Source organism: Hyaena hyaena, unplaced genomic scaffold (genome assembly GCF_003009895.1).
Source record: "Hyaena hyaena isolate Hyena2069 unplaced genomic scaffold, ASM300989v1 scaffold_402, whole genome shotgun sequence".
In the NCBI taxonomy this organism is placed as follows: Eukaryota; Metazoa; Chordata; class Mammalia; order Carnivora; family Hyaenidae; genus Hyaena; species Hyaena hyaena.
Genome location: NW_024081034.1, coordinates 1,435,925 through 1,448,950, shown reverse-complemented (window position 1 = coordinate 1,448,950; position 13,026 = coordinate 1,435,925). Strand labels below are relative to the sequence as shown.

Below are 13,026 nucleotides of genomic sequence, written 5' to 3'. Positions count from 1 at the left end.
AACTACTAACGCCGACTGTCTACTGGAAGCCTTAAGGGTAAAATAAACTAGTCGATTAACACATACTTTGTACGTTTTATGTACTGTACACTGTATTCTTATGATAAAGTAAGCTAGGGAAAAGAAAATGTTACTAAGAAAATCAGAAGGAAGAAAAATACATTTGCAGCACTGTACTGTAAACAAATCCACGTATAAGCGGACCCATGCAATTCAAACCTATGTTTTTCAAAGGTCAACTGTATATATCCTTTTTTCAAATGTGGCTGAGCAGATGTTTTATTACACATTGCTTTTAATGTGCATGAGAGATTTCACACATCTGGCTAAAAAGTTCAAATCCTTTGTAGAAATTATTCCATCTGCACATGCGAAAAGTAACAGATTTTAAAACCCAAAGCTTTTTGCATAATTCTGATTAGCTGAATTTTAACTCCAAAATACATTTGAAAATCAGCTCATGTACCTATTAGAATTGCCAGTGTAAACCTAAATTAACATTTTTTAAGATTTAAAAAATGTGTATCTCTTTTGAGAGAGAGAGCACGAGCAGGGGAGGGGCAGAGAGAGAGGGATAGAGAGAGAATCCCAAGCAGGCTCAGCACTGTCAGTGCAGAGCCTGATGCAGGGCTTGAACCCAAGAACTGTGAGATCATGACCTGAGCCGAAATCGAAAGTCGGATGCTTACTGACTGAGCCACCCAGGCACCCTGATCTTAAGCATTTGTAAGTGCTGTGGGAAAACAATGAAGCAGGGAAGGGACAAATTAGGGATAGAGAATATCAGGTGGGGTGGGAGAGGCGTTTCCCTAAGATGGAGTTATCAGAGAAGGCCTCTCTGAAGAGGAGGTATTTGAGTTGAGAGAGGAGAAAGGGCATTCTAAGTGGAGGAAACCACAACCATGTTTCGGTTATCCATTGCTGCAGAAAGGAATAGCCCCACAGCTTCATGCCTTAAAACATTAATCTAGTATTCTCTCTCACAGTTCTGTCGGTGGACTGGGCTCAGCGGGGCAGTTCTTGCTTGAGATGATGCGTGTGGCTGCGTCAGACAGCAGCTGGGGCTGGAGTCCCCTGAAGGCTCCACTATGCTGTATGTCCGAGACAGTTCTGCTCCCAAATACAGTGCCTTGGTAGTGATGGCTGGAAGGCTGGATTCAGCTGGGACGGGTGACCAGTGTCCTTACATGTGGCTGCTCCAACATGGTGGCCTCAGGCTATTTGGACGTCTTCCAAGGCATGACTCAAGTTTCCAAGGGTGAGAGTTCCAAAGAGAAATGGAACCCCCCAGCTTAAGGCCTGAGTGCCCAAACTGGAACAGCCCAAAGGGTCATGTTCTACTGGTCGAAGTAATGATACAGCCCCTGCCCCCAGATTCAAAGGGAGGGTGCATAGAACCCACCTCTCCCTCTCCACTGGAGGAGTTTCAGAGGATTTGTGGCCATCTTTAGCCTGTCTTGAGGTGCAAATGCCCTAGAGTAGGGATATGCTTGGCCTTCTAGAACCCAGAGCGGGTGGTCTAGAGTGCACTGGGTCAGGACCGTGGTAAGCACATATCCTACAGGTGCATGGAGACCGTGATAATGACTGAATTTTATTCATTTTTTGAATTATTTTTTATTGCATTTTTCTGTGCTAGGGTTCTATAGTCAAGAAACCTTGGCTTCAGCCTGGCTACACAGACAAGATGTCAGGAGAGATCTCAGAGAAATGCCTGGAACCAATAAGGGAGAAATATGAGGCCGCTAAAATGGCAGCAGTACCAGATCCTGACCCGAGAAAGAGCAGGAGCAGCTTAAAACAACCTGCTGTTTTTAGACGGACTCTCATTCTTTTTTTTTTTTTTTTAACGTTTTATTTATTTGTGAGAGAGAGAGACAGGGTGAGCAGGGGAGGGTCAGAGAGAGAGGGAGACACAGAATCTGAAGCAGGCTCCAGGCTCTGAGCTGGCTGTCAGCACCGAGCCCAATGCGGGGCTCGAACCCACGAACCGTGAGATCATGGCCTGAGCTGAAGTCAGACGCTTAACCGACTGAGCCACCCAGGCGCCCTGGACTCTCATTCTTTTTAATCCAAAGGATCAGTGTCATTAGGTATCATCATGACATCCCTTGATCCCGAAATATGTACTATACGTAGGTCACCCTCAAATATATAGTTTTATCTTCTCTGGTCTGCCCAAGGTTGAAGCTGTATACATAAAGCAATGCTTCTTATAACTGTATTGTGATTACGCTTTGCAATGGAAAAGTGAAATGAGCCCCAGATGTGTGTATGGCTGTCTACTTTTGTATGTATTGCACATGACACAGAGTTCCAGCAAGCTTACCAGAATGAGTAGCTTTAATACGCTTTAAGATTTTTTGGGTTAAGGGGCGCCTAGGCAGCTCAGTCGGTTGGGTCCGACTCTTGATTTTTGGGCTCAGGTCGTGATCTTGAGGTTTGTGAGATCGAGGCCCTCATCAGGCTTTGAGCTGACAATACAGAGCCTGCTTGGGATTTGCTCTCTCTCCCTCTCTCTCTGCCCCTCACACGCTTTCTCTCTCTCTCAACATCAATAAATAAACATAAAAAAAAAATCTTTGCATTAGGAATGAAATACGACGACTCCACTGTCTCCCAATAGCACTTGATTTAACCAAATGGGACAGTTCGTGTCAGTGACTTCCACGAGCTCCTACTAGGAGATCAGGGAGGTCCCAGGAGGTCAAATGAGGAGTATAAAGAAATCAGCAATGGGGCGTAAGACAGAAAAGGGCGACAGGAGGCAGCAAGAACCTGATTGGAAAGAAGAGGAGGATTCAGTTCTCTGCACCCTGACCCTTTCCTCGTCTCTCTGGAGGCTTCCCCACCCTTATGCACGACTTCCATGCAGGTCAGCACCTTGGCTCTGGAACCAAGTACCCAAACTCCGGAGTGAGATGGATCCGGGTTACAGAGCCCACTCCATCACCCACCAACGGGGGATCTTGCGCAAATCACCCAGGCGCTCTGTGCTCCCATGCCTTCATTTGTAAATAAGGGATAATAATAACTGCCAGGCTTTTCTGAGCATTAGTGAGATAATGCGTACCAAATGCTTAGAATAGTGCTTGGTATATATAGAAATCTCAAAAGATGTTGGCTCTTGTCGTTCTTAAATTCGGTTTTGATTTGAATCGCCAGGGGCCATAAGGCACATGTGTGTTGGGTTCAACGCGGGAGCCTAAACGATTGGTGATTATGAATTATGAATTTTTTTTCTTGGTTTGCACATGACCAGACACGGTCTGTGGCAGCTGCCCTTAACATTTGCCAACTTAAAAAAGGGGAAACAGTAAATGTCAGCGGTAAAAGGCTCCGTGCCACTCTGCAGCCCTTTGGCTGAGCGTTTTGCATGGAGCATGTGTGCTGAAAGATGAAACGAGTAAATAAATGAGCTTATCCAATGAACCATAGGCTTATCTTCTCTACAACTCAGTACTTTCGGGAATCTTCTCTTGCTGTGTTTTAAGACAATGATCATTTAAAGTACGTTGGGCCAGTTCTATGGTTTCCCTGAGTTAGTCATAGTCAGGGACAATTTGACAATTTTTCATAAAATAACGATGCTATACCAAAAGGCTTTATGTTCTCCATAAAGTGATCCCTCTAAATTTATTTAGCGACGTCCTTTGAGGTTTTGAGAAGCATTCACAGCGTTCTCTCTGGCAGCATCTCTGACCACCTTGACCTCACATGGTTCCAATTTGCTCCCTGTCTCATGCATAAAGATCACAGACACACGGCACCACCTAGGAGAGTTTTACAATGTGATTCAAGGGGCGCCCGGGTGGCTCAGTCTGTTGAGCGTCCGGCTTCGGCTCAGGTCATGATCTCGTGGTTCACAGGTTTGAGCCCCGCATTGGGCTCCGTGCTGACAGCTCGGAACCTGGAGCCTGCCTCGGATGCTGAGTCTACCTCTGTCTCTCTGCCTCTCCCCCATGCTCTCTGTCTCTCTCAAAACTAAATAAAACATTTAGAGAGAATGTGATTCAAAGCCGGTTTGCTACGAGAAAGCAAAATCCATAAGAGGACTTTCATTCTGTTTCACTTCCAAGTTCTTTGTGATGCCAGATATTTGAAGATGCCAGAAAAAGTGAAGTGAATCTGGGTCATCGTGTAGCATTTATGTTGTGGGATCTAGGTGTACGTTTTGTACAGGTTTCTACAAAATTGAAGATGCGTGAGGCACGTTTGCAAAAATACATGGGATCTGCCAGAAGTATAAAATACACACCAGAGGTCAAAGCCTTGGTACCAAGGCTACATGTTGAGACAATGTTCTTTTGAATACACTGGGTTAAATAAAACCTAGTATTAGAAGTGAATTTCACCTATTTCTTGCTTTACTTTTCAATACGGTTACTAGAAAAATTAAATGACACGTGGCACGTCTATTTCTATTGGACAGGGCTGTTTTAAGCTACTTTAGGGAGTATGCCCAGATTTCATGCCTCTGCCAAAAGAAAGAAAAGAAATAATGTGTTTTGATCCTCTGAACTTAGGTTATTTATAGATTCGTCAACTCTGACGGGCCCACAGTCTCTTGGAACTTCTAGAAGGACATCAGCATGGCTACTTAGTAAGCTGAAGGGAAGGTTCTCAAGGGGGCCTCATAATAACAGTCCCATATGTCAGGGCCTAAAGGAATCAGAGGAGGGCTGTAGGAGACACATAACCAGGAAAGGAGATTTTCTTCTCTCTCTTCTATTATCTATTTGCCGTTGTTTGTCTGGGCCTGTGAGTTTAGTTGCAGCCAAATGCTGACGGCCTCACCTATTCATAACACGCGATACAGGTAAAGGAGGAGAGAAGGTTGGATTTAAAAGCAGGAAGGGTTATAGTTCAGTATATAATGAGCCTATAAAAATATCTGCAAGATGAGCTTACTTGCCGGGTTCTCTTCTGATAAGAACGTGCACGCTTTCATCCCAGTCGGCACCTTGCAACTCAAGTTCTTACTTGGGAGTGACAATCCACACAGTCTATTAGAAAAGTTTTTCAAAAGGAAAGTAAATAGACTGTAGCTTTCCTACTAAGACAGTCTCAGTGTATCAGAGCCTCCTTGATGGTGAGAATAATGTTAATCAGTGCCTTCGGTTAGCATCTTTTCTCTTTAAAGGCTCAAAGCGCTAAGCAGGAAGAGTACAAACACCCCCCCTTTTTTTTTTTGCAAATAGAGAAATTAAGGCACAAAAGCCTAAGGACAGGGCCAAGGTGGCACAAAAGGTCAACAATGAAGTCTATGTGTGTGTACCAGACACTGGGAAAATTCTGCAGCCCAGTAATACCAGCATAAGAGCTCCGTGGTTCTGCATTCAAACAGCTGCTTCGGGATCTAGACCGTCTGAACTCAAAGGCTTGAGGCTCAGTCACTAAGCCCGGCTGGAAGCAGCTTGGTCACTATTAATAGATATATAACCCGGGAGATCGCTGCTGGGCAGATAAAGAGTCACAGAGCTTAATTTCCTCTCATAGTCCACAGGCTCTCAGAAGTAGAGCTTGTGTCTAATTACATTTTTAAAAATAAAAATGAGAGGAGCTCTTTCTAAAAAAGTTCCGGCAGTACTAAAAAATACAAAGAAGAACGGAGCAAATCATCCCAAATCACACCATGCAGATTTAAAAAAATAGCTATAACATTTGGTGCATGACACTCCAGACCCTTTTATAAGGGTGGATGGATGGATGGATGGATGGATGGATGGATGAATGGGTGGGTGGGTGGGTGGGTAGATGGATGGATGGATGAATGGGGGGGCGGGTGGGTGGATGTGTGAATGGATGAATGGGTGGATGGATAGATGGATGGTGCGATGGATGGATGGATGTGTGAATGGATGAATGGGTGGATGGATGGATGAATGGATGGGCAGATGGACGGATGTGTGAATGGATGAATGGGTGGATGGTTAGATGGATGGTGGGATGGATGGATGGATGGATGGATAAATGCACAAATGGATGACTGAGAAAGAAAAGAAACAGAAAGGGAGGAAGGAAAAGAGGAAGGGGCAAAGAAAGAAATGCAAATATCTGAGAATCAAATCATATTATATTTGCTATTTTTAATGACCTAAACATACTCAAATTTAATGGAAGAAACACAAACTGAAGTGAGTTGAAGGAAGTACTAAATTTCAAATAAATGTTGCATAACCCTAAAAAATAGGAGTTCCTGAAAGAGCCCTGTAGCAGACAATGAAAAGATTGTAAAAACCATTAGGTGATTTGAGTCTTTGTTTCTTTATTGCCTACAAGTTTAATTTTGGTATACACGGATTCCACACTATGAAAGAAGATGTCATTAGCACTCCATTTGCTTATGCTTCTTACCTTCTCACCCCCCCCACATTCTTATTCTATAGATTATATAATGTTTTATAATATAAAGGCTTTTTTTGAAAAATACAGTATGTAGTACATTCTGTACTACAATAATAATTCTTCCAATTCTTTAATGTATTTAAATGTATTTACTGTTTAACAACAATTTCACCAAAGCTTATCTATTCCTGAGTTCTTTGGGTCCCCATTTGATGATACTTTAAAGTGGGGTGCTCTTATGACCAAACATTTTTTTTTTGAGGGAGAGAATTAGAGAGAGTGTATGTGAGCTCACATGAATGGGGGAGGGGCAGGGAGAGAATGAAGGAAGACTCTCAAGCAGGCTGCATGCCTAGTGGGGAGCCCGATGCGGGGCTTGATCTCACTACCATGGGATCATGACCTGAGCTAAAATCAAGAGCTGGACACTCAACCAATTAAGCCACCCAGGCGCATCATGACCATATTTTAAATAGGGTGCCACTCGGGGCGCCTGGGTGGCTTAGTCGGTTAAGCGTCCGACTTTCGCTTGCGCCATGATCTCGCGGTTCGTGGGTTCGAGCCCCGCGTCGGGCTCTGTGCTGACTGCCAGCTCAGAGCCTGGAGCCTGTTTCAGAGTCTATGACTCCCTCTCTCTGACCTTCCCCTGCTCATGCTGTCTCTCTCTCTCTCTCCTAGAAATAAATAAAACATTTAAAAGAAAAAATAGGGTGCCACTGGGTTAAACAGGTGATGGAAGTGCACTTGTCTGATAAGCACTGGGTGACGTATAAAACTGCTGAATCACTGTATTGTACATCTGAAACTAATATAATGCTATAAAAGTATGTTAACTAACTGGAATTAAAGTATAAACTAATGAACGAACAAACGAACGAAGGTGTCACTGGCTTAGTGGACAGCATGCAGGTGGCCAGAGAAGAGATGTCACAGGGTTAAGAGGTAGAGAATGTGGAAAGGCATTGGCAAAACCATTGTCTGGGTAATTTAAAAGGCACACCAAGTCCTCACCAACCTTGAGGCTCTAAGGGAAATCGTTGAAGTGTTCGTGATCGCTGACTTTTACCTGTAATGTGTGTGCTTTCAGCAACAGTTGAGCTCTGGGATTGAGCAGCAGTATTAGAAACCGAAAATTTTGGGGCGCCTGGGTGGCTTAGTCGGTTAAGCGTCCGACTTTCGCTTAGGTCATGATCTCGCGGTTCGTGGGTTCCAGCCCCGCGTCGGGCTCTGTGCTGACTGCCAGCTCAGAGCCTGGAGCCTGTTTCAGAGTCTGTGACTCCCTCTCTCTCTGACCCTCCCCTGCTCACGCTGTCTCTCTCTCTCCTAGAAATAAATAAAACATTAAAAAAAAAAAAAGAAATCAAAAGTTTTCCTTGCCATCAATTCTCAGATTTTATGATCTAAGGCTGCTGTTTTTTTCTGGTTTAATTGTGGCATGGAAATATTTATTTATTTATTTATTATTTATTTTTGCTGTGTTTTATCTAGTCATTTTTTTAAATTTTTCTTGGTTAATTTGATCTCACCAATCTCACACTGAGTATAGCCCAAACTGTTTCAAATTCAATTATTTAGCCCAGTGCCTTGCATGCTAGTAACCTATATTAGATGCTCAATAAATGTTGGACAATTTAAATAAAGTATGTAGATGCCTAATTAATTGTAACTGATTGACAAAATATCCACCATATTACAGAGTGTTCTTGCAACAGAATATTATGTATCTGTTTAAAAGGGGATCTAGGGGCGCCTGGGTGCTTCAGTCGGTTGAGCGTCCGACTTCAGCTCAGGTCGATCTCACGGTTTGTGGGTTCGAGCCCCACATCGGGCTCTGTGCTGACAGCTCAGAGCCTGGAGTCTGCTTCAGATTCTGTGTCTCCCTCTCTCTCTGACCCTCTCCTGCTCACGCCATGTCTCTCTCTCTCTCTCTCTCTCAGAAATAAATAAAGCATTTAAAAAAATTTTTAATGGGATCTATAAGGGCATCTGGGTGGCTCAGTTGCTTAGGCATCCAACTTCAGCTCTGGTCATGATCTCACAGTTTGTGAGTTCGTGCCCTGCATCGGGCTCTGTGCTGACAGCTTGGCGCCTGGAGCCTGCCTCAGATTCTGTGTCTTCTTCTCTCTCTGCCCCTCTCCTGCTCACAGTCTGTCTGTCTCTCAAAAATAAATATTAAAAAAATTAGAGAAAATAAAATGGCATCTATAAAGTACTTTTTTAAAAAAAATTTAATGACATTGGAGAATATTTGTGAAATATTTATGAGTGAAAAAGAACTAAAAAGTTCTTTTTAAAAAAATTTTTTTAAATATTTATTTCTGAAGGAGAGAGAAAGAGAGCGCAGAGTGAAGGAGGGGCAGAGACAGAGAGGGAGACACACAATCCAAAGCAGGATCCAGGCTCTGAAGCTGTCAGCACAGAGCCCGACGCAGAGGCTCAAACCCACGAGCCGAGAGATCATGACCTGAGCTGAAGTCAGATGCTTCACTGACTGAACCACCTAGGTGCCCATGCCATATTTTCTAAAGAACACAAATGAGCACTTTGATTTCTAGAACAACTTAACATAAGCTTCAGTATGATCACCAGACAAATGGGTTCCACTTGCTGAAGAGGAAATGACTCTTCTCCATGTTACAAAAATAAAAAATCTCCGACGATAATAAGAGATATTTGTCGCCAACAAAAAAGAAATGTCATGGCATATAGGTAGGAGGGGAAATGAAGGTTCACAAAGCCCATCTCGGCTAGGGCAGACTAGGAGCTGGTGAGCTCTGAGTGGCATGTGTGAAGTTCATGTGAAATGGGCAGCTGTTTCCGTGTGAAATACAAGAATTTGCCTAACCTGTTCCTGGAGACTTCTGTCAGCATGAAATAAGCAAGGCCAGCCTGAAATTTGATCTAAGCTTCTGTGGATTAATAGGATTAGAGGTAAAGGTGTGGAGAAAGGCATATTAAGAGCTTGAAGAAGACCGAACACTTCCGACTTGAAGATTTTTGGGGGACGCTGAGGTCCTGCACGGCAAGATAGTTTCTGTTTGCTGCACCACCAGCGCAGAGCCTGACTCGGGGCTCGAACTTGCAAACCATGAGATCATGACCCACGCCAATATCAAGAGCTGGACACTTAACCAACTGAGCCACTCAGGTACTCCTGGACCATCTTGCTTTTAGGAGTAGCTCCATCTCACCAGTTTCTTTCTTTCTTTTTTTTAATTGTCTGTTTGTTTGTTTTTGAGAGAGAGAGAATGCGCGAGTGGGGAGAGGGAGAGAGGGAGAATCTTAAGCAGCCTCCATGCTCAGCGTGAAGTCCGACTCAATTCTTGATCCCACAGTGCTGGGATCATGACCTGAGCCAATATCAAGAGTCAGACCCTCAAGTGACTGAGCCACCCAGGTGCCTCCTGCCAGTTTCCATTTGCATATTCAAATTCCTAATGGTATTAAAGCTGCCAACAAAACTCTGTCTTCCATTAACGTCCATGTAAAGAAATTGAAAAGCCGATTCCTCGAGCAGGCTAATTTGAATGGTGGAATTGGACATTATGATAAGTAGCATCCTTGATACTCTCAGGCTCTGGGTTAAGAAATACACATGGGTCCGTAGATGAAACAAGGCACAAATGGACTATATATTCGCGTGACCCGTAATTTGCACTCGGGAACAGTAGTTATTGAAACAGCAATAGACAGTAACATCCAAATGCCTATAGTATTGTCTACCATGACGGAAGAGACAAATTTCTCAAGTATATTCTTTGGCATGAAGTAGGAGACAGAACACCAAGAGTTGTTATCAAAAATTCCAGAAATGGATGTAGCCATCCAAAATGCTTTCGCAGGTTAAAAAGAGGAATGACATGCGAGCAGAGACACGGAGGTGGTGATGGTAGAGGACAAGTATTTAGCTTTGGGAGGACTTCTCAGGTATCAGGTCTTTACCATTTTTTATTATGTAGCTCCTCATTGGATATGACCACGGGAGGTCAAATTAGCACCTGTATCGACCCTGAAAAAGACCTTTATTTAGCCTCATTAGCATTTCAATTGTCCTGGTAGGGAGAATTAATTACAGAGTAAGTCAGTATAGCAAATATATATACATATACGCATACATATACAAGATTTTTTTAAGTGTACTGATATTTCTCATTTCCTCCAGTAGAGGTCAGAAAATAGCAATACAGGAATATGAAAATCTCTGAGCCAAGAGAAGATTTAGAATGATTTTCTCTAGATAGGATCATGGAAAGGCTCTTCAATTGTTTTTCTTTACCCGCCTTTTCTACTTATGTTTTCACTTTTGCGATCATTCAAAAGCAACAGCATTTGTTGGCAATCTTATAAGGAGCACTGTCGGCATATGTGTTTACCCTGTATCAAGTCAGAGATACTGCTTAATTATTTGTATTTTTTTCTTAGCTGCACATAGGGTATTTGAAATCGTCTAAGAAAGCAGCACGTCTGGCCATCGCTGTGAAAAATTATTTCAGCGTGATGTTGTTTCCTCAACTGATGACTCTGAGCCATCGCTCTCAAACTTCATGGAACTTCATGTCAGCTGTACGATTGCCAGGAAAAAAAAGCATCCTGGGCACAGAGGGACAAATGAACATAATCTCCAGTTATCTCCTTTGTCTGGAAAAATCTAAAAGAGATCCTAGTGTTCTGGGAAGTCGGTCCCTGTAAATCTTCCATGTTAGGATAAGGAAGACAAAGAAATCAGTCCACATGACCTCCATTTAAAAGCAACGAGCCCAGTTGAGGATCTTTGTTAAGCCTGTCGATCGATGCTCGACAAATTGCACTACCACCAGGCTACATTTTCATTTCTAATTCTTGGGTCCCTTTTTCGGCTTGACACAGATAGAAGCAAGGTGAAAAGGCTCATAAAACAAAATCTGAAGGTCAACCAAACATTTATGTAAAAGTTAAGGAAGCTTGTACCCACATTGTCCCAATTTAGATGCTTATTTCCTCTTTTATTAAATGACTCGTAACGTATAGTCTGTTATTTGTCCCTCTTTGTTATATTCCACTCAGAAAGAAAATAAAGGTGTCAACATTGTCAATGTAAATCAAAACTGCCTGCTGCTAGTTTCTTCTGTCTTCTAAAGGGATGATTTCTACCAGTGAGGAGTATGTCTCTGTACGCTCACTGCCGCCTGCAAAGGCAAGTATGGAAGAGAGGCAGAGGTGAAGTTCAAAACCTCTGCCAGTTCTTCTATGGGACTCCAGGCTGGGGCCCCCCGAATAGGCGACTCTGTTGGTTACAGAACAACAGTGACTCTTTGGACTAAAATAAGGATGCTGGCAAAACAAGGATCGGGGAGATATGGGAGGAGTCTGAAGACATCACCACGGTGGGTGACTTGGACACACAGAGAAGTATGGCCGGGAAGAAGTCCCCAGGGGCTCACTGGTCTAAGAGCTTATCAGAGTTAAGAATGTCCAGCATTCGATTCGTAGCTGTTTGTTTCTGCAACTAAACCCTCCACCCCCATGGCCCAAAACTTCAGTCAGGGCTGCCGCACACAACCGCTTGGGGTGGCCTGAAGACAATCAAGATGAAGAGGTGAGTTTGAACACAGGTTGGCATAAAACAAAGGGAAGAAAAAGAGTCACAGGCCCTAGGATGTGAATGAGCAGAACCATGAGCCGCAAATGATCGTGGGAATAGGAGACCCAGTCAACTCACAGAAGTTTTGGGGAGATCAATGGAGAGGTTCCCCACAATAGATGGAATTTGGGACTTGAGCCACTTTTTTTTTTTTTTTTAATGTTTTTTTTATTTATTTCTAGGAGAGAGAGACAGCGTGAGCAGGGGAGGGTCAGAGAGAGAGGGAGTCACAGACTGAAACAGGCTCCAGGCTCTGAGCTGGCAGTCAGCACAGAGCCCGACGCGGGGCTCGAACCCACAAACGGCGAGATCATGACCCAAGCGAAAGTCGGACGCTTAACCGACTAAGCCACCCAGGTGCCCCGGGACTTGAGCCACTTTTATGTAAATCTCCAAAGAAGGGTAACCTTAGATGATATGTGGGATACAATGATAAATTTCAAAATATTATGTTAGGTGTACTACAAATACTCCTTACAACATGAAGTCTGGGGCCACCTTTATAAAACTGTACACGGGTTTTTGTATCACATGAAAGAACCCAGATATTTAGACAGAGGCACTTAATAAATCAATCACATTTTTTTCCTCTGTTGGTTTTGTTAAACACTTTGCCAAATGGGCAATGCTGCTTTGTCAATAACCTTCCCAAGCAGGTGAGAATTCCCATCGAATTCTCCTTTGGGGACTGTGAAAACATTTTCAGAATGGTCCAAAAACACTTCTAAAATACACATGCATCATTCAGGACGACAGTAGATTCTCTGAGTGAAGGATCTGGAATTCATATATGGGAAGACCCATAGAGAAGTCTTTAGATCTTTCGAAGGCTGGACCAGGCCTACCTTTACATGGTGGATGAGATGCTCCACTTCATTCACTTTGTAGGTCTCCAATCCTAGCTCCTTGGCCAATCTTAAGATTCGATTCTGAGTTGGCCCAACATAAGATCCTCCAAGGTCCACATATTTAACCTTTTGGTTCTGTTTTCCCAGGAAAAAAAAAGAAAATAAATATTTGTGGAAATCTTCTTCCTAGATCAAGAAAAAAGAGCTCTG

The 13,026-nt window shown here is 43.3% G+C and overlaps 1 protein-coding gene across 1 annotated transcript in view; it reads right to left on the bottom strand.

Annotated features, from left to right (window-relative positions):
* Positions 1 to 13,026, bottom strand: part of MAOB (monoamine oxidase B) — a 103,204-nt gene that overhangs the window by 52,547 nt on the left and 37,631 nt on the right. Inside the window, exon 3 of the mRNA XM_039251925.1 lies at positions 12,814 to 12,951. Coding sequence (XP_039107856.1) covers positions 12,814 to 12,951 — 138 coding nt within the window. The remainder of the gene's footprint in view (positions 1 to 12,813; positions 12,952 to 13,026) is intronic.